Source organism: Natator depressus, chromosome 11 (assembly GCF_965152275.1).
Source record: "Natator depressus isolate rNatDep1 chromosome 11, rNatDep2.hap1, whole genome shotgun sequence".
Classification (NCBI taxonomy): domain Eukaryota; kingdom Metazoa; phylum Chordata; order Testudines; family Cheloniidae; genus Natator; species Natator depressus.
Window position 1 is genome coordinate 12,703,765 of NC_134244.1, and position 21,586 is coordinate 12,725,350.

A 21,586-nucleotide genomic window follows, 5' to 3' on the forward strand; every position below is an offset into this window, starting at 1 on the left:
AACTTTAGCCCTGCAAAGCCCACATAGATGTGGGGGAGTGAGATGGATTCTATGTGGCCCTGCACACCATCAGCAGACCATCTGCAGGATCTTCACTGTGTTGATTAAATGAAGACGACAGAAAGAGATTGGCTGGAATTTCAGATCCCAGGCTGAGTTTGCAGTTAGGGGAGAAAACCCCACCATCTTTTTACTTGCAAACTTATCAAGTTTAATTTGGAGCCAGTGAGATGAAAAACATGGAAGCCCGTGGATTCCTTCTTTGCCAATTTCACAATATAATGCCACACCAATACACAGAAAGTAGGAGTGACCAATGGAAATGTAATTTTATTTGTTACAAATTCAAACAGGCAAAACAAAAATTAGCTTGCTTCAAGGACTCCAGCCTGTCGTCATTAGGCAGCCAGCCAGGAAAGCCTGGCATAATGAGGGTGGGGAACCTTCTATGTACATTCAGGAACACAACAATCATCAGGGTTTGTAAGCAGCAGAATAAAGCGTAGATCTGCGGAACACTTGATAATTACACAACAGACAAGGACTCATTCACCCAGGAAGTAACCTGCAGTCTCCTCTGTTGACTCACTTGTAATTTCCAAAGAAAGAAAGAAAGGTTACTTTGTCTATTATCATTTAATATTTATATAACTATCAGACCCAGAAGCCCCAGTCAGGAACAGGGCCACGTTGTGCTAGATAATGTATACACAGGCCCTGCACTGAAGAGATGACAGACAATCTACTGCACATGTACTAGAAGAGGAGTACGACATTTTACATTTTCTTTACACTCTGTGGACGAATCTTGCCATGATTTGGGATGTCAAATGAACCTTTCCTGTGTGCAACTAACCCTGAGGGGTCTGCAAGCTTGAAAGTCTGCTTAGCCATTTTTGGATGCTACAGGAAACAAGGGGACTGGATGGGAGGGATAGCTCAGTGGTTTGAGCATTGGCTTGCTAAACCCAGGTTTGTGAGTTCAATCCTTGAGGGGGCCATTTAGGAATCTGAGGCAAAAAAAATTGGGGATTGGTCCTGCTTTGAGCAGGGGGGTGGACTAGATGACCTCTTGAGGTCCCTTCCAACCCTGATATTCTGTGATGGCTCAGGGACTTGGCAGTGCAAGAGGAGTCTTTCACTTGTAGACTGCCGACTCAAATGAAGCCCCCAGGGTAGTAGGGAGTGCAAGTTGTTGACATCTGTCAAAGGGTCCTACAACCTGCAAGATCAGCTCTTTTAATAGGGGTATTTTGAAACCAAATAAATAAATGCAAGGAATTTGCTGACACTCAAAGGTTTCGAAGCGCCCAATAAAAAGGGAACCCAGCACACAGGAGGCACTGTGGTTTATTCTCACCAGCTGGTTGGACGCACTGTATTCGTTCGCCTCATTCAGGTGACACTGGCCATCATGTGGCTGGACCAGTCCACCTAACTTCCCGTCCAGTGCTATGTGTGGCACATCGTCTGTCGTGAAGACCAGCAAGTGAGAGGCCTCTTTCCGCCAGCCAATCTTCTCCTGGGTGGAAACAAAACCAGGAGAGAGTCATCAGTCTCCTTTTCTGAGCCAAGTGCTTCTCAGGTTGTGCTGTGTATTGTCCCAGCCCCACACCCATACAACAGAGGAGTCTCTGTTATCACTGATTAAAAGGATACTGCAGGCCTGTCCGCCGACTCCTGACCAGGGATAAAACTCAGGAACCCCTTTGGGTACCATTTCCCAACATTTCTTTCAAGTAAGATTATTTAAAAAGGCACTAGGAGGTATGTACATAAGTGAACCGTCCACCAGACCCTCTCTATGCTGCTCCAGGAATAAGCGTTTCAGCTGCTTTTATAGCCAAAGGAGACCTGCCAAATATCTCCAAACACAGTAAATCTGATCTTGTTTCCTCAGCAACATGGAATTGCCATGCTGCTGCAAACAGCATGGAGCGATAGTGAGAGCTGTACTCATAATGGATGGCATTTTCATTAAATACTGGTCATAAAAAGCTATTCTGAGGTGTAATACACCAGAAGAGGTCTCTACCCATATAGCACACACACCCCATACACAAACTCAGGGTAGGTTTTTACTTCAGAGTTAATCTGGGCTCTTACTTGGTGTCATCGTAGGGCTACAACTTTGTCACTGAGGTCATGGTGGTCAGAGAAATCATGAATTTGAGCAACATTCATGAAATCTTGGCAGTGGCTGTAAAAACACATTTGATTAGGTCCCCAAGCCAAGTGGCGTTGTGATCCTGTGCACCAGGTCGCAATGCCTGGGGTGGAGAGCCAGGTCCAGACACATGGGACAGGAGCTGTCATTATGGGGTGAGTGTGGCGTGGGCTTGCTCTCCAGTCCCCCGGCAAATCCCATCCCAAACATCACCTGTTGTGTCTGTTGATGTAGTGGAAATTACATTATTTGGTGACCTTTCCATTACTGATCCTTTTCTTCCTGCACCTCTGCTATGAAATTAACTAAAAATTTCCCTGCTAAAATCAGAGCCTTATTTATCCCTAACTGTTTTGGACCAGGATGTAGGCGGTCTGGCCTAGTAGTTAGAGCAGGAGTCTGTTCTAGTGGGCAGTGCAGGCAGCCAGGTTGGGGAACAAAGCCAAGGCTCATCACCAGAGTCAACTGTCAGTTACCAGAGCCAGGGGTCAAGCCAGATCAAAGCTGAGGGTCAGAGCCAAGGTCAGATGCCAAATGCCAGAGGCAAGGGTCAAGCCAGACTCAGGGACAGAAATCAGATGCCAGGGTCGGAGCCAGGACTGGTCACTGAAGACTGGAGTCGAGGCATAAGGGCAGGAGGAGAGGCAAGGATTAAGCATGGTGCAGGAGCATGGTGGAAACAGGAGTGAAGGTGGGGTAAGGCAGGAGCCAGAAGCAGACCAGGAAGCCGGGTGCAAGAGACGGACACAAGCATGGTCCAATGGAGCACCACAGGGAACCACCTTCTTACTCAGACAAACTTCCTATTCCTCCTCCTGGCTTAAATAGCGTAGTTGGACCAATCAGTGGAGCTGGGTGATCCTCCAATCACAGCTCCTGTGGGTGGTGCCTTGGCTGGGGCTATAGCTCTAGTAGATTCTCAGCCCACCTGGTTTCAGTAGTCATTAGATGGAAGCTAGAATGTGGTAGCTGTCTGGGGATTCTCTTGAACCAAGGCCACCACACTAACTCTCCTCCTGTCTGCACACAAAACCCTCCCATCCGAGTTTGGTGGTGTTTTACACCCAGGTTAGCTGGCTCATCTGGAGCTGGGGGCTAAAACCCAAGTGGTGCTTTCACTTGAGCTGATAACCTGCCCACTTTGCAGTGAGGACAGGGGTCTGGGGCTAAACCACACAAGCACTGATAGTCAGTCCTCCAGTGCCTTCCCACAATTCCCCCATGTGCCCAAAAGGACAGACATGTTCTCCCACAATTCACAGGGAAAGTATCACAGAGCAGCTCAGCTTACCTCTGCACAAAGGACCATGGGGTAGGCCCCCAGAAGCCCTAGTGACACACAGTGAAAGTGCAGCACTAGTGAGGACACAATAACTTGGGTGGGGCTGTGCAGTGAGCCTGCTCACTACCAGGCTGGGCTATACCCAGATGCCAATCAACCACATTAACTCTGCAGTGAAGGCACATCCTTCAACAGAGAAATCCTCCTAGCTACCTGGAGAGAATGCTCACTCAGGCCATACTCTGACTGGCTCATCCGAGAGCCTGCAGTACGGGCTGCGGAACAGTGCCAGGAGTATCCCTTGCTACTTATGCATAAGGGCCAGACACAATTACAGTCTGTGCTCAGGAGAGCACAGGGACTGCTCCCTCTGCACTCCCCCATGGAGGCAGGGCACTGCGTGGGGAAGTGCTCTACCCTATATGTTCCCATCCTTTGGAGCTCCGGAAGGCATTCTTCCTTCATGATGTAAAATGCTTCCCTGTCCTCTCCTAAGGCACTCCAGCTCTGCACCACCCACAAAAGCACCGCTGTGCTTTTAAAAGCACAATCAAGGTTTAGATCCCCTTTTTGGGGCACCTGTAAGGCAAGAATGGCATTTTCAAAATTCTTTGTTGCTGGTTGTTAATCCATAACGTTACAGCACATTCCACCAATGCTCCTGGATTGCATGGACCCCAGGCTACATGTAGGTGCAATTCAAAGCCCAGATGATTGCACTAACAAGCCCTAGATATACATGCTGGGGCAGAACAGTCCCAGAATAGGCCCTCCACTCTTAGCTTCTCCCTTTGGTGCAGTGGAGTCCAAGGCTGGGATTTTCAAATGCACCTAAGCAGTTTGGGAGCACAAGTTCTCTTGACTTTGACAGACATGTGTTTTCATGAGTGATTTAGGCACTTCTGAAAACCGCAATCCAACTCTGGTGAGCTTCCTGGTAATTTCAATATTTCAATTCAATCAATCAAAGAAACAATTTCCCAGTTTATATTTCTCCTTTTTGACATGGTTGCTAACCCGAGGTTTTCATAATGGCATTTCTAAAGAGCCACACAATGAATATAAGATTGTAGGAACAAATATTTGCCAGTCACGTGGCTAACACACCAGTCTCACTCATTCTCTCTCCCACCCCCACTGTCCTGGAACAGACACATTCCAGCTCATTTTGCAATGTGCATTTTTGATCTGGCAAGCACAAGGCATTCGACAGACCTGATCTCTTGGACAAATGGCAAAAAAACTTCTCAGCAACATGCAACTCCTCACGTACTGGAGTGAAAAAAAAACACTTTAATGTTAAACCATATCAAGCATTGGATGTTCAAGTACTTTGCGATACCTCCCTTCTCTATCCCTTTGGGAGGTCAAAAGCTGACATAGTTCGCAGGACTGAGTCCAAAACAACCCCAATGAGGTTGGAAGGATTAAGCTAGAGTTTCATTAGCTGTGAAACGTGTGTGCATAGACAGAACTGGCTGCATTTAAAAAGTGGTTATTATGCCATTCAAAAGTATGCTGCTTCAATTCATCGGACTATTGAGACCACCTTTAAATCAAGAGCCGATTCTCTTTTAATGTATTTTCCCTTATTCTTGTGCTTAAGCCAAACACAGGGAAACTTAAAAAATGACTTTTCTTTAAAAAGGGAAAGAGATTTTGTACTAAGCCAGACAAATCACACTGGAGATTTCTGGTCCAATTAATAATAAGCATAGTCCCCTGGAAGAAGAAAACTGGCCCAAGATTTTGTTTGAAGAAAAGAAACAAATGTTGATATTTAACCATTTACCTGTTGCCTTTGTTAGCTAAGGAGCAAAATCTATCACCTGAAAGGGTTGGAGGCTGCGTTAATTTTCAGGCTCACTCATTTTTGTATTTGCAAAAAGCAGGGCTCTGAACAAGTGCATTGGTGCCCTAGACAACACTGAAGTTTGGCATTTAATTCCCTTCTCTGGCTGCTATCACCTAACCCACCATTTCACCCATCCTTCTCCTGCCATCTCGTCCTCCAAAAGGACACCATTTTCTGCCTGGTTAGCAGCACCCATGAAGGGCCAAATCCTGAGAGGTATTAAGCACCTTCTGGCTCCCACCAATTTCAGTGGCAGTTGAAGGTGCCCAGAACCACTCAAGATCTTGGTCTAAATTTTCAATAGCGTCCACCAGTTTTAACCCTCTAGGCCCAATACTCAGGGAAGCTGATCCCCTCACAGCTTCAGCGCAAATCAATGGGAGCTGCAGGCATTCAGCACCTTTGAGGAGTAGGTCCCAGATGTCTCAAATTGGGCGCCAAAATTAGACATGCACATTATTTGTAGCAAGAAAACGGATGGTAACTGGAAAGGGAAAGATGCCCCCTATGGACTGTAAGTTTTTCACGAAAATTCCTATTAACTAGAATCTTTGCTGGTGGTGTGGCTCACCGTTCACTGGATAGGGAAGACATCAGGGAAAGGTGCAACTCTTGTAGCTTCCTACCAGATCTGGCTTTAGTAGCCACATGCTTCCCAATTATTCCCGGAATGAAACTAGCTTCTCTTTCTAATATATGACTTGTGTTATGGACAGGCAGGGCTAGACCCAAGGTTTGTGGAAGGAAGCCATTAAATACTCCCCAAAGTAGAGGAAGGTCAGGGGAAGTTTAAGCAGTGCATATATATATTTAATATGTTTATTTTGGCACTAACCTTTGACTAAGTTAAAGGTGGCAAGGGCATGTGTGGAGCAGGAAAGGAGACTTTCAGGGCGGGGAATGCATAGGAGGGGAATGGAGAGGAAAACCAAATTGTGGTAGGGCTGCCAATGCACTGGGTGGAACTACTAGGAACCAGGAGGACATGTGAAACCTGCACAAGGCCAGCCAACCAAGTGTACGTAAGCAGTTCAGAGGAAACCAGCATTTCACACAGCCTTAAGCAACTACATCATAAAAGTGCTGAAACATGCAGCCAGTCATTCTTCGGTAGTTAGTTTCTATCATGAAATGCAGAACACACTGCTCCGTTTATGATCATAAAAACATCCAACCAGACTTTAGTTTATTTCTACCCAGCTAACAATTTGAAAAAAAAACGTGGAGATCTATTTGTGCCCCTCCCCCCCCACATCCTTTTAAAAAAATCTATATCCACGAGACAAAAGGTGACCTTACAAAAGGAAGGGATACAGGGTCTGATCTCAAGCCAAGCGACGTCAATAGGAGCTTTTCCATTGGTTTCAATGGGGTTTGCATCAGGCCCGTAACTCCATGAGTAAGCAACATTGCTTCCTCTAGAGAGGGAGCAACAACTGAAAGCATGAAGCAGCAACGAGCTTCAAGCCTTCTGTACTAAAACCAGTATTTCCAATGGTAAAAAAAATAAATCAAGCCTTCACTGCAATTTTAGCAGATCCCAAGATCTCTGAACTCTGCTGGAGAATGAAAAACCAACAAATCTTATACCAAATTTTTCAAACTTGGATGCCTAAAGTATCTAAATTCCTATTTAGGCACCCAAATAAAAGGGGCCTGGTTTTCAGATGCACTGGGCACTCTGAACCCCCAGTGAACACGTGTAGAAAAACAGGGCATTTTATTATTGTGATATAAGATCTTTAGAAGCACATATATGATTTAGGAGCACAAATCCCATTGGCTCTCAAAGGGACTTGTGCTCCTAAGTCACTTAGGCACTTCTGAAAATATTGCCTTAAAACTTAGGTACCTAGAGTGGGATTTTCAGATTATGTACCAAATGTATAGACATGAATTGGAGGAGGAATGGAAAGCAATGAGTTGGGGGTTTGTTTCTAAGTGATTTGCCCTTTGTACTGCTCAAGTCAAATTTCCAAAGGGAAAATATATATATAACCAAGCAATCGGGACTAATCACTCTTATTTTCTTCCTGCAGCTCACTTCATAGAACGTAGGAGTCACAAACTTCTTAGGCATTGACAATATTTGTACTTTTAAAATTAAACACAGCAGGAAGCCAAAAAGCTGCAAGTGGAAAATGTAATTACAGAAGACTGGTTAATATTCCTGTCTAGCCAGTTTAGCCTCAGTATAAAAGCTCATTGTGCCTGGCTTTTTCATTGCCTAAGACAGTTAGCCCATCAGTGTTGATTTTTACCATAACATCTTTCAAAAAGAAGCCAGATGTTGGTACGGCTATTAGTTTGTATTTATTGTACAAATCTTTCCCACTCTAGGATCTTAAAAAAAAAAGAGCGAAATGAGACCGGCCAAAAGAGTAATGACTCGGGGATACAGAACTTCTCAGACAGCTAACTCAGAAAAGCAGCACTGTACTAGGCATTGAATACACTTAAATATTTAGACAATTTAGATATTCAAAGAGACTAGCACTGCCTCCAAATGTGGGTGTCCAACTTGAGACACCTTAAAAAGGGGCCTGATTTTCAGAAATGCCCATCAGGAAAGTTGGGCACCCAAAAATCAAGGCACCTAAAAATCTCTAGTCGCTTTTGAAAATCTTGGCCCTGTAATTGGGACAACATTAAGGGAAACACGGGAAGTGCAGGAGCCAGATGCCAAGCAAAACGCATGTATAAGACATGAAGATACCCATACCGACTGCCAAAGTGACTGCTGATATTGTTTGTATTGTGTCCCTTCACTGTGAGCAGTGGAGGTGTCCTGGAGATCCCAGCCACACAGTGGGAACTTGGCCATTTACACCACATTTCAAGATGGTGCAATGTGCATTGACTTCCCTGGTTGACCTGGTCTCCTAACTGGCATGGAAGGGATTGTCAGTGCCATGCCCCTTCTGTCCCACCTCCAGAAGAAGCCAGTAGTTCCTCTCCCCTTACTCAGTAGGATCTACAAAGAGCTATCCTTTCCATATGGAGGGAATAAATATTATCACATTTTAAACAATCATAACAAAACCCCACCTGGGGTCACCAGTAGGAAGTGAAACTGAGGCCATAAGCACCAAAAACACAGGCCTCCACTGCTTGAACTAAAGGAAAAAACTCCTTTAGCTGTTAGCAAAAGTATGCTCTTATCATCTCTGAAAACAAATTCCTAGAGGAATGTAACACTATTACCTAACATGCTACATATTCTCCCCATCAGAAGTTTGTTCCAAACTTCAGAGGTCCCACAGCAAGTGTCATTACCACTAACCTGACACACTGGTGCCCTGTGGAGGCAGGGATGTGGTGATATTCAGAAGAAATCAGGGTTACAGAATTAAAAACAACAACAAAATATTAAATATTAGATTAATAAAATAACCAGTCTCATGAGCTCTGCAAGCAATGGGTCTCCAGACTATTTGCTAAAACTGGAGCGCACACATGGCCTGGGTTATTACAGATGTTGCATCTCTTACAGTCTGTCTATTCTGCAGCCACTAGATGTGACTGCAGCTCAAACAGACATACCCAACCTAACTTGAACCTAGCTAACGCAGGTACCAGAGCAGTGAAGCTGCAGTAACATGCTTCATTGTGGGCTGCACAAGCCTGCCCAGAACCCTGGGTAATTACTGGGACTAGCCTGCGATGAAACATGAGCTAGATTAGAGCTACCCCAGGTATGTCTACTTAAACTGCAATCAGGCCGTGTTATTGCAGCATAGACATGCCCCTAGATTTCAAGTTCCTTGGAGCAGTTATTGTGTCTCCCTCTACATTTTGTACAGTGTTGAAAGTGCTGTTGGAGCACAGCAAATAATACACTAATGATTAATTAATACACTACATTGTTCAGAACTTTCAGCACCAAAAGCACAGGATTTTAACAGCTTGAGTCAAAGGAGTTATACCATTAGCTAGTAACACTAATTGGCTGTTATCCTCAATGTAGGCCAGCCATTATAAGAAGATCTGATTCACACACACACTCAACAGGTGTGTTATGCACAGATGTATATTGTCGGCACTTCAAAGAATTCCATCACTTCACTCAAGCATACAGAATGCAGATTTCTTCCAAGATACTCAATAGGGGCACCCACAGAACTGACAATGGAATCAACTCTTACAGCTCGAAATTCACATCTGCAAGGACTCACATTCTTTATCCCTTTGAACTATGCAAGATACTAATGGTTGTTTTCCATACATAAAAATCTATAAAATAATAATAAAAAACCCCTTTCCGCTGTATCTTTGTTATGTACTCTCTGCAAATTTAATCGTGATTTCCAAGAAATCACCAAATGCTGAAGGTCTTTTTTCTATTGCAAGAATAGAGTTGAGGAAAGCTCCTAAACCTCCTTTTTGTTGTGCTTTAAAACTCAAGCAGCACAAGCAACCAGTGACTCACCTTGCACACAGCAGCCTGCAGGATTGCATCAAAGCCACCTTCTGGAGCATCTCTGTTCCGGGAAACCTTCTGTTTCCGAACTTCTTCATTGAAACTGTCCACTTTATCCGTGAGGGACAAGAGATGGCGGAATCCAAAGGATGGGACACAGTGTGGAAATAACTTGTAACTGGAAGCAGAAATAGGACAGAATGAGGAGCTAGGAATTGCAGAGTTCTGTTCCCAGTTCTAACACAGGTAAGTCCCCCCAGACAAGTCACCCAAAGCCAAGTGTTCCAATGCAGCTTCTCAATTTGATAACCCCCAGTTCTGGATGCTCAACTAGAAATGCCTCCCAAAGAGCAGGAATTGTGGTTGCTCAACACTCCTGGAAAAACTCAAAAGTTGAGGCACCCAAAGTCAGAGGCCACTTTTGAAAACATGGGCTTCGCCGTTAAGTTTTGGCTCCTGTATAATAGGGCTAGGATTGCTTCATCACTTAGGACTGTTTGAATCTACAGCACACTAGCTGCTGCACCATGTAAGTGATATTAGAAAGACAAAACAAAGCAATGAACCAGAGATCTGAGCATGATAAACCAGAAGGCTCAGGGCTCTGGATCCAGCTGATGTCACAGATTAGCATGATGTCTAGGAAACACTGCCGACTCCTGGTTGAGCACTTCCACCCTGGTGTCTAACATGCTTACACTACGTGACATTCATGACACCTAAGCAGTTTTCCAAATTGATAATCATCCTTATTATTGATATTGCACTTAAAGCACCACACAGATATGAACTAATTCATCCCTACAGCATCAATCTGAGGCAGGTGAGTAACTATTATCTCAGTTTTCCCAGTCCCCGGGTAAGTCAGTGGCAGAGCTGGGATTAGAATGCCCTTCAGCGCCTGTGCCACTTCCACCATGTTACTCTGCTTTTGGCTCAAGCACTAGGTTCTGATTGGAGTTAATATCTTCAGCCCAATTGATTGTGTCTCACAAAACACATCACATGTGTAAGCACTGCAGCGTTAGCTCTCAACCTGTTTTGCTGGGGTAGGAGATTTTCACAGTTTAACAACTTCAAACCCAATTAGCTAACATTCTGCAGCCTAAACAGAGACTATCTTTTAGTGCTAGGTTAATTACATGGAAAAAACAGTGAATGCACGGGGGTTTGGGAGGGGAGGAAAAAAACAATGATTTTAAAGTAAGTGAGTCTAGAGAGTAAGACTTTTACTGATTCATTATTAACTTGTAAAATAACCCAAGAGAACAATTAAAGGCCTTTGGTGCCAGCTTTATATTCAGGGCACCATTTGACTTAACATAGCTTAAAAGATGCTTTTAATAGGCCGAAGATTCTTTTTTAACACAACCCACTGAGAATTCAGATTCCTTACTCGCCAGTCATGTATGCAGGTGTACAATGTTCAGTCTCCAGGGACCAAGGATAAGCTCTTTTAACTGAACTTCAGGTATTTATCACACTGCTATGTACATATCCATACGTAAGTGCACTTTATAGTAGTGATTGTATTGTGTGCAATGACATCATCTACCTTGGGTACCCTACATGCAGAAGGGAACAAATCATCCAGTGAGGTTTCTAGCTTTGTAGGGTTAAAAAAAAAGAACTAGATAAGTTCATGGAGGATAGGCCAATCAATGGCTATTAGCCAGGATGGGCAGGGATGGTGTCCCTAGCCTCTGTTTGCCAGAAGCTGGGTGACAGGAGATGAATTACTTGGTGATTACCTGTTCTGTTCATTCCCTCTGGGGCACTTGGCATTGGCCACTGTCGGAAGACAGGACACTGGGCTAGATGGACCTTTGGTCTGACCCAGTATGGCCATTCTTATGTTAGTATGTACACATTTGCCTACCGATTTAAAATGCATGATGGCGCACAGGAAGAATGAAGAGAAGAAAGAGGATATAAACAACAGCTCAGAGGGGCCTGCTACATGTGCAGGGGATAGCATGGTGTGATCACTTGTGATCAAGCTTTTGCTCAGGGTTCCTATTCACTTATAGGGGCAACTCAAGGTGTTTGTGCTCTTCAAAGCCTTGATTTATCTGGGGCTCAGCAAGAGGCTCCTATTGCTGGCTCTGAGTAAAATGCCTGGGGGGCTAGAAGGCAGATTCTATCAGCTGAGGACCCTCTCACCTTTGAGATCTGCTCATCTTGGCACATCACCAGAGCCCCAGGCTAGTGCACATCAGGGCAGCGAGAAGATGCTGAGTTAGCACTGGGTGTGTTCGTTTCCCCCTACACATAGTTTTATGGAAATTTACGATAGTCACTTGTTGACATGAACCTGACTGAGCCAGTGATGTGGGCTCTAGACAGCAGCAAAATAAGAAACAGACCATGGAAATAGAAATAAATAGCATATATTCATCATCACCGCATGCTCCCCAAGCCTTTACACTGTTCATGTCAAGACATTGTACATGCCAGCTGCATAAAAATGATTGTTTCCTAGGTCCTGGTTTTTTAATACTGTCCCTGTGACAATTCAGATCTTCAGGTGAGTGATGCTGGGTGTCTGTTCATATTCTTAGAGGCCAAATCCTGGCTCTTGGGATGTAACCCAAAACAAGGCACACATTAACACTGCAAAAGCACCAGAGCTCGGACTTACTCACACACACACACACATCGCGTGCGCGATCAGAGTTTGGGGCGATTCAGAGCTCATACCCAGCTCAGCACAGTAAGCGCTGAAAGAAACGGGCCACCCCACATCAGTTGCAATCTCTAAATCCTGCTCCAGAAACCATCTGCAACTCAGTACCCAGAAAGCCTGCAGAGTGGGAACTCTATTGCTTTTGGGTAGCCAGGAATGGGGCAAAACAGTTGTGCCCCCAGTTCCACTTCTGGCTGCAGTTTTTTGGGTGCCGGTCAGCAGAGAGCTCGGGATTTTTTACATGTGTCTAAACACAGCCAACCGAAAAGACCTAACTCCCTAATAAGCAAACGACCTGTGCTCTGCAAGGTAAACATGGCAATGCAATCCACTTCTATGGCAGCAATCAGGGTACAATGGCGATCCAGAGGAAAACAAATGAATAGACAAGAGGAGAAAGAACAGCCCTGAAGCAGGCATTCCAGCCAAACCACTCAGATTTCTCAATGCCTCTTAAATCTCTTCCCAACCCCCCACAGCTGCTTCGGACACCTCATAAAGGTGAAGAATGTTATGATATAAAGATAGTCCGATCTAACAGGAATGTGCGCACGATGGGAAAGAAGAAGGCAGCAGCTCTAGGCTGATTTAATTAAAGGACTGCAACAGTTTGCAACTTCTCACTGCACACTCAGTTCCCCTTCCTCTTATTCCCCCTTCACCCTCCCAATGTCTCTTTCATTAGCACTGCATTTCACTGGATATAATTCATTTAATCGTACCTTATCTGTACCTCAACAAGCTCTTGCAGATCTGATTTAAATCCCTTCCCCAACCTGCCAGAAATGTGAGACAATGGCAGTGAAGATGGCTGAGCATGTACGCTCCAGGCAGTGCTCAGATTGCAGGGGGAAAGTAGAAAGCCCTGGGTATCCCATATCATGGTGGCAATAAGCCATCCCTATGCCCTGGAGCCTTGTCAACTGCAGCAGGTGAGCACAGCATTCAGAAGCATGGGCTTTGACTGAGTGACCCAGGACAGCCTTCAGAGTGAAAACATTCATCCCCAGAGCCAAGCGTTCATCCTCAGCCAGTGTGGTTTTCGCTGCATCAGCATCCCAAAGTTGGCAACACAGGATACTTTACTTTAAGCTACATTGAATGAAGGCCACTTTAATTCTGAATAAGTGCCTCCACACAAGGGTTTAATGCGGTTTAGCTAATCCACTTTAAATTCACACTGTTAGTTAATTTGGATTAATTTTCCAAAGTGTATCCCTACAGTCAAATCTTAAATCTGGTGTAAGGATATTGACGTCAATGGAGTTACACCAACATTTAATGGGCATGAGAACCAACCTGTCCTGGGGTGTATATACCCTATTCTGGCCTGGCAACCCAGGGGCTAACGCAGGAACTGCCAGCCAACCCTGATTGGCAGCCCCACAGCAGCTGGGAGAATAAAAGATCTGGAGAGCAGAGGGGTGGGGTTAGGGTGACCAGACGTCCCGATAAAATCGATTGTCCCGATTTTTAGTTCTTTGTCCTGCGTCCCGACTGATGCACGGCTGATATTGAGGCTTTGGCCGCTACAGCGTTTCTTTCTTTTTTTTCTTTTTTGCTTCCCCCATGTGTCCCGATATTTTGTCTGTTTCATCTGGTCACCCTAGGTGGGGCGGCTGCCAGAGGAGCAAACAGGCTAAAGAAGGAAATTCCAGCCAGCAACAGACTGAAAAGCTGCCCAGAGAAGGGACAATCACATCTATGAGCTGGAGAAGCCTACAGAAACCAAGGGAGGTAGGAAGGAGCTCAGGGCACAGTGCGAGGAGTTGCTGAGGCCTGATTCTGCCTGCCTAGTTTAAGGGCCCTGAGCTGGAACCCAGTGGAATTGGCAGGCCTCATCCCCTACTGGATCCTTGGGAGACATAAGAACTGAAGGGGTTTCCAGACCCCCCAAGCACAAGGACCCATTGACCTCGCCAATTATAAGGGGGAAACCCACACACCGCAGCAGGCCTGAGGCTAACACCCTTCATTGCCCGATTGGGACTACCACAGAGATTCAGGCAAGAGGAGATGACTGACTGTCCTGACAGATTGAGTGAACTCTGGTGCAGTGCTCCACCTCGCCAAGGAGGGAGTTGTTGCATCAGCACACCCACTCTCACAAGCCATTCAACATGCCTTCAATGACCACCTGACATTACTGCCCCCCCCCTTCAAAAGCTTCATTGTTAGAGGCCAGCCAAAACATCTCATCTCATCTTTGAATTGAGGATTGCAGTTCACATTCGCACCCACGGTTCTGAAGCCAGACCTGTAATTTTGGTTCCAAATCAAACCCAAAATAGACAGCAAATGTTTTTCAGTTAAGAGTTGGATGGTGCCAAAATCTCACAAGAAATGTTGTTCTTTTATGGTCTTTGGCCTAAGAGAGCAGAAGCTCATAAGAACAGTTCACCCACTTTGAGTCGACTCCTGGCCCTGAGTGAGATAATCCAGATGGGAACAGCACATCCTCAGACCATCACAATTAATTTGGAAGCTACACATATGAAAACATGTCTACTAATGTGAAGCATTGACCAACCAAAAGTTTTCCCAGACACTGCTGGCTCCAGGAACACAACTGTTCTTGGCATTTTCATGGTCAAGGGGTCAAGAGTTGCCGTGGGTGGGATTTTCAGAAGTGCTCTGAATTGATCTAACACTACTCCCACTGAAGTAAATTGGAGTTTTATCATTGACTTTAATGGGAGAGTGTTAGTTTAATGCTGAGCACTTTTGAAAATCTCACCCCACGTGTCTAAAGCAGGAGCGTCTGGCCTTTTTCACAATAGCACAACACCACATATAGTTGGTGCCCCCAAAACAAATGGGGGAGGGGGTTTGATGGCCAGAGGGTGTTCACATGTCCAGCAAATAAACAAAATTCCTGTGAGAAAATGCACTAACATGTCCCTCCTTTTCTGCCAAGCCAGACTCTAAGGGCCTGATTCTTCTCTCACTTAGACCAGTCTTCCTCTGGTATAATTCTACAAATTTACTCTATTTTACACTGGTGTAGATGGAAGATTTCAGGCCCAGAGTCTCTAGGCAGAGCAAACCAGAGCAAGGAAGGCTCTGAAATGACTGCAGAGCTAACAACTGAGCTGTATGGATGAGCAATAGCTTCTGGACTCCAACCATGCTCTCTCCACCCGCTCCATACCCAGCATCATCATTAAAGAATGAAAAAAAAAATAGCAACAGTTTCTAGCCCATTATCTTCAAAATACTTCAGAAGCATACATTAGTCCTCCTAAGACCAGTCCTCCCAATACCCCTGTAAGGTAGGCAAGTATTAATGTGGTCTCCATTTTAAAGATAAGGAAGGGGAGGCAAAGAAGCTGAAGTGATTTGTCGAGGGCCACAGAGTGAGTCAGTGTCAGGGCAGGATTAGAATTCAGAAGTTCCTGCCTCCTGGTCCTTTGCTCCAACCACACCTATGTCTGCTCCTTCATCTGAGCATCCAACTGCACTGAAGAGTCTGTTATAAAGTGGGGGTTTTGCACATCTTGATGTTCTGCTGCTCCTGAGCTGTAAAAAGCTGTCCTTCTTAGTATAGCACTAGAGCATTACAACAGTGTGGCTGTGGGTGCTCAGCCCCTCTGAAAATCTGGACATAAATGTGTGTAATCCAGCTGACTCTAAAACAGCAACAACAAATCAAATCTTTCAATAATGGCCCAGGAGAACACCACTGAACCTGCAATGAGAATTACGTAGGTGGGCAACGGACAGAGTATTTTTTGGTGGAATTACATAGGGCCTGAGACAAAAATGCTCATCAAAGCCAGTGGAAAGACTCCTTATATTGTATTTTTCCATAACTGGAGATGTGCCTGAAAGAATGACAGAGCTTAACCATCATGAAGTTGGAGGGGAAGAAGGGCGAGTTAAAATCCATATTGGAATTTTGCTGATTGGACCGAGTGCTATCCCTGAATATAAATGCATTGTAAAGAAAAACAGTGAGCTGTATTTGCTTGCTCAGTTCCTAAACAATGCTCAGTATTGTAACCCAAATGGAAAGAAAGGATCTTATGGAACCATTGTCAAAGAAAAGTCAGCAAGAAGACGCAGCTAGCAACTGATGCATGCTGATGGAGCAGTTGCCTGCAGTAGTCCCATAATCACCCGAAGTAGACACGGCATTTCATCCAGCAGGATCACTAACATAGTGCATGCAGCTAGCCAGAGAGCTGTGGCAGGGTGTTCTCAATCTTGCAAATGTGAAAGATCACGCAAGTCACCATAAAACAAAGGATGCTGCCAACAATGAAGAAAACTGCCTGGCATCTCTACTCTACAGGACATATGCCAGCCTAATAATAATAAATAATAATACCGCCTAGCTCTTATATAGCACTTTTCATCAGTAGAGCTCAAACTAAGGTATGTATTACTACCCCTGTTTTACAGATGGGGAAACTGAGCAGAGAAGTCACACAGCGGGGAAGTGACTTGCCCTAGGCACCCAGCAGGCCAGTAGCAGAGCCAGGAATAGATCCGGGTCTCCCAAGATGTAGTCCAGTGCTCTATCCACTAGGAAACACTACCTCCCTCAGCCTGCATCCCCCCCACCCCCACCTGAAGCCTGCACCACAACTGGTCAGTGGGGCTCCAGAGAACACTTACCCTATGCAGGGATTGTTTTGATATCGCGGAGCTGTGTAGGAGAAAGGAGAAATATTTTTGTCCACAAACGACCCAAACCCCAGCCGGAAATTGCTGGTGAGCTTTCTCATCTCCTCAGCCAGCTTGGTTCCCAGATTCCGAATGTTATCCAGGTCATCCTTCATGGATAGCGAGAGATCCATCAAATAATACAAATCCACAGGATAGTCTTCTACCTGACGAACCTGCACTCGGAAGGAGGTCTTGTCACCTGCAGGAACAGAACAACAGGAACAGAACAGAGGCACTGAGAAGAACTGCATTGTAGAAAGAGTCCCCTGCCACAACACACACTCTTTTGAATCTGGGTCCATATCTATTCTGCTTCTAATAGATCAGTGTAACCATCAACAGCAATAGACATAAGGATTCATGTTGAAAATAGGAGCTGTTCTGCAAAGTTTCCTGTTTCAAAGTGAAACTGATATATGCAAAATCCAGATAGCACACTTTTCTTGCTGTAGCCCATTCCAACATGTATACCATTCCTTCCCTAAACTGACCACAGAAATAGCTGGAGATAAGCAAGAAAGGGGAGAGGGAAAGGAGGCTAAACATGTCTTTTTGTAAATCCATTCCCATGTATATGAACTGAGAAATGTTACTCTAGTCTGTATCTACATATAGTTTTGGTGAGGGAAGTGAGGAGTCCCTCATTTTTAGTTTAGGTAGCACCTAAGTATATGCAGCACTGTATATATTGTGTCAAACAAACACCAAAATGCTTATAATCTAGATACACACTTGGGTCCAAAACAATACAGAAAGAAAAGGAAGCAGCATGGATCACAGCTGAGATGCTTCATGGAATAGAGCAGACTTTTAGAAGGCTATCGAAATAGGGACCTTGGCAAACCTTGTTTGGCGGTCTGTTCAAAATAGAATGGGCATAGTCAATGAAGGAACAAGGTGGGTATGGGCAAAAGAGACAAACGGAATGGTCCAGAAAGAATCTTCAGTGGAACAGAAGGAGTGAGAAAAGTGTGGGAGGAAAGGAGGGCAAGAGATGTAGACAAGGAGAAGAAAACAAGAAGTCTGGACTTTATGCAGAAGACAAGTCAATAAAGAGATTAAAGAAAGGAGGAGACCTGGCCAGTCTCTCTGATCATGAGAAGGGATCATGTCAGCGGCATTTTGGATAGACTGGGAGTGGAGGAGAGATGAATTAGAGAGAAGACTGCTGTAGTTATAAGAGCAATGTATTTACCTGTGGTAACTGGAAGTTCTTTGAGATATGTGGCCCCGATCTGTATTCCACTGTGGGTGTGTGCATGCACTCCATGCACCGCAAGTTGTAGAATTCTTGCAAGCAGTGTTCATTGGATCGCGCATGCACTTTTGGCCTCCTCAATGTTGAGTGCATAAAGGGCAGAGCATACTGACCACCTCCCCAATTAAATCCAATAAAGATCCGAAGTAGAAGGAAAGGAGGGCGGGAAGTAGAATACAGGCAGGAACCACACATCTCAAAGAACCTCCAGTTGCCACAAGGTAAGTAACTTCCTCTTCTTTGAGTGCTTGTCCCAATGTGTATTCCACTGTGGGTCACTGACAGGCAGTACTCAAGTTGGAGGAGGATGTGAGGATGCAGACAGCAGAGTCATTTGGAGACCTCTGTCCCAAAGGATGCATCAGTGGAGGAGTTAGATTCTAGTGCAGAACGTCTCGCAAACGTGTGGATGGAACTCCACTTGGCTGACCTGCAAATGTCAAGTAAAGGTACTTCCTAAAGCGATGCCACTGAAGTTGCTTGAGTTCTTGTAGAATAAGCCCTCAATCCATGAGGGGGAGGAAGATGCAACAATTGGGTAACAGAGCAGGATACAGCCCAAGATCCATTTAGAGATCCTCTGGGAGACTACAGCTTGACCTCTGACTCATTCTGCTATAGTGAAATACAGCCTAGGTGATTTTCTGATTGCTTTTGTCCTTTGCAGGCAAGAGCACAACATACACTGAGGGAATGAAGTCTCCTCTCCTGCTCAGATGAATGTGGTTTTGGGGAAAAAAAAACAAAACACAGGTAAGTGGATTGGCTGGTTTATGTGAAACTCCAAAACTACTCTGAGGGTCAGTTTCGGATGTAGTTGTAAAGAGACTTTGTCCTTATGGAATACAAGTGTATGGAGGATCTGCCATGAGGGCTACCAGCTCACCTACCCTCCTGGCTGAAGTAATAGCCATAAGGAATGCAACTTTCATTGACAATTGAGACATGGAACATATAGCTAATGGTTCAAAGTGAGGCTGAGTGACTGCTGAAAGTAAAAGGTTTAGATCCCACTGAGGAGTAAGTTTCCTTACTAGCAAGAAGCTTCTGATTAGACTCTTCAAGAATCTGTTAATTAACAGCCGAGTGAAAATTAAATTACCATCTGATGGTGGATGGAACACACTCATTACTGCCCAGTGGACTCGAACAGAACTGAGGGAAAGCCCAGCCATTCTGAGAGAAAGATGATAGTCCAAAATAAGGGGAATATCTGCTGACTCAGGAGATAAGTATTTCTGCTGTGTCCAGATGGACAAACGCTTCTATTTCCTAGTAGAACCTTTCCTGCTATTCTTAAGGATGGTTTGGTACAGCTTCAGAGCAAGAATGTTCTGGTGTCAATGCCTGTTCAAAAACCAAGCCATGAGATGAAGCGCTTTAGGGTTGGAATGCTTGATCCTGCTCTTCTTGTGGGTCAAGAGATTAGGAAAGTACTCGATGCTGATTAGAAGGAGATTTGGGAACTAAAATTATCTGGGCCAAATAGGGGTGATGAAAATGACTTGTGCCCTATCCTGATGAATTTTCCCTATGACCTGAAGGAGTGGTAAAAGAAGAAAGGCAAAGCTCAGATGGTCGGACTGAGAGAGAAGGAAAGCATCATCTTGGGAGTGTAGTCCTAGAGATCCTCTGGAAAAATGTATGTTGCATTTCTTGTTTGTTTGGGAGGAAAATAGATCCCAGTTGGGTTTCTACCACTCATTGAGCGAAGATACTATACACTTTGTCTCTTACGAGGACAGTCATAAGATCAGGTTTCAGAGTAGCAGCCGTGTTAGTCTGTATTCGCAAAAAAAAAAGGAGTACTTGTGGCACCTTAGAGACTAACAAATCACCGATGATAAAACTGTCGAGATGCTGGTCTAGGTTTGCAAGTATTCTACACAGCCCGTGGCAGCGAGCTTCCCAGCCCAGGTCAACATTTGTATTTTTAGTGCGGTAGTGCAAGCCCAAGTCTGCCAACCTGCTACGGGCTGTGTAGACATGCCCTTAGTGTCTTATCACTGGTGGGCAAACACGCGTGGAGCTGCGCAAAACCTGGTACCTATGCTTGTTATGAAGCATCACTGTCAAGCAGTGTAGATCCTAGATTCTCCTCTCTTTCACTGGACTAACTCCATTTAATTCAATGGGTAAAACCAGGAGGAGACTCAGATTTCGCAGCTTGGTTTAGGAGCCACAGCTATTTAAATTATTTCCCTACAGCTCTAGTTCAAGAGATACTTCCAAAGCAGGGCCCCTTTTATTACATGTAACTGCTTTGCCCTGGGGCTTGCATAGGAAGAGTTCCTGATAAAGGCATAGCTATTAAAGAAGGGCAGTTTCTATATTAACAATTGCATTATAGGTTGTAGCTACTAGATAACAGCTTCTAAAACAAACGATGTGTCTACACTGGCACTTCCTCTGCAAAACTTTTGTCGTTCAGGGAGCGTTAAAAAAACCCCACACCCTGAATGACAAAATTTTTACTGACAAAAAGCAGCACCGGTGTGAACAGTGCTTTGTCGGCAGGAGCGTTCTCCTGCCGACAAAGCTGCTGCGCTCGTTGGGGGTGGAAGTTTTTTGCTGGTGGGAGAGCTCTCTCCTGCCGACAAACAGACAAACATCAGCTACACTTCTGTGTCACTAAAAGCCTCATAAAAGCCAAAGCCGAAGAGTATCAAAGAGGCTGCATGCTATACTAGTAACTACTCCCCCCATCCAATCCAAGTTTCTGTTTAAATACCATTTTCTTTCTGTAGCGCTGGAAAGCCATTACACCACAGGGCATGAATTTGCATAGGGCCTACAAGTAAACAAAGTTCTCAGGATGGCTATGTTTGATCAGCTAAACGTAACATGCTACCAAAAATATATATTGGTGGGGAGAGGTGGTAAAGGGAAAATGATACGTGTGCAATACCTATCAACACTGAAGGGGTGGGTGGGAGAACAGATGCCCCCAATTGCAGACGTGGCTGTTTGAATTTAGTGCCCTAAGGATCAGTTTTAAATGGGAAAAAACAGGAACATCTAAGTGAGAATCAGAACGAATTTCCTGCTGAAACATTCAGCCTTTTCAGAAACAAAGTTTTGGACCTAACCAATTTGAATGAAACCTTTTAAACTCAGCCACAAAAATTATCCCACCGTTCTAACATGTTCAACTGCTGCAGGAAGAAGCGGTTCTGTACATGGAAGGGAAGGGGAATACTGCACAATCCGCGAGGTGGCATTTGACCACTTGATCCTGGGGTTCTCA

General features: G+C 44.8%; 1 protein-coding gene across 1 annotated transcript in view; it reads right to left on the reverse strand.

The window, feature by feature from the left end:
* The window catches only part of ITGB5 (integrin subunit beta 5), a 115,476-nt gene that overhangs the window by 64,910 nt on the left and 28,980 nt on the right, over window positions 1-21,586 (reverse strand). Inside the window, exons 4-6 of the mRNA XM_074967176.1 lie at window positions 17,031-17,280; window positions 9,734-9,902; window positions 1,361-1,522 (exon numbers count right to left, since the gene is read on the reverse strand). Coding sequence (XP_074823277.1) covers window positions 1,361-1,522; window positions 9,734-9,902; window positions 17,031-17,280 — 581 coding nt within the window. The remainder of the gene's footprint in view (window positions 1-1,360; window positions 1,523-9,733; window positions 9,903-17,030; window positions 17,281-21,586) is intronic.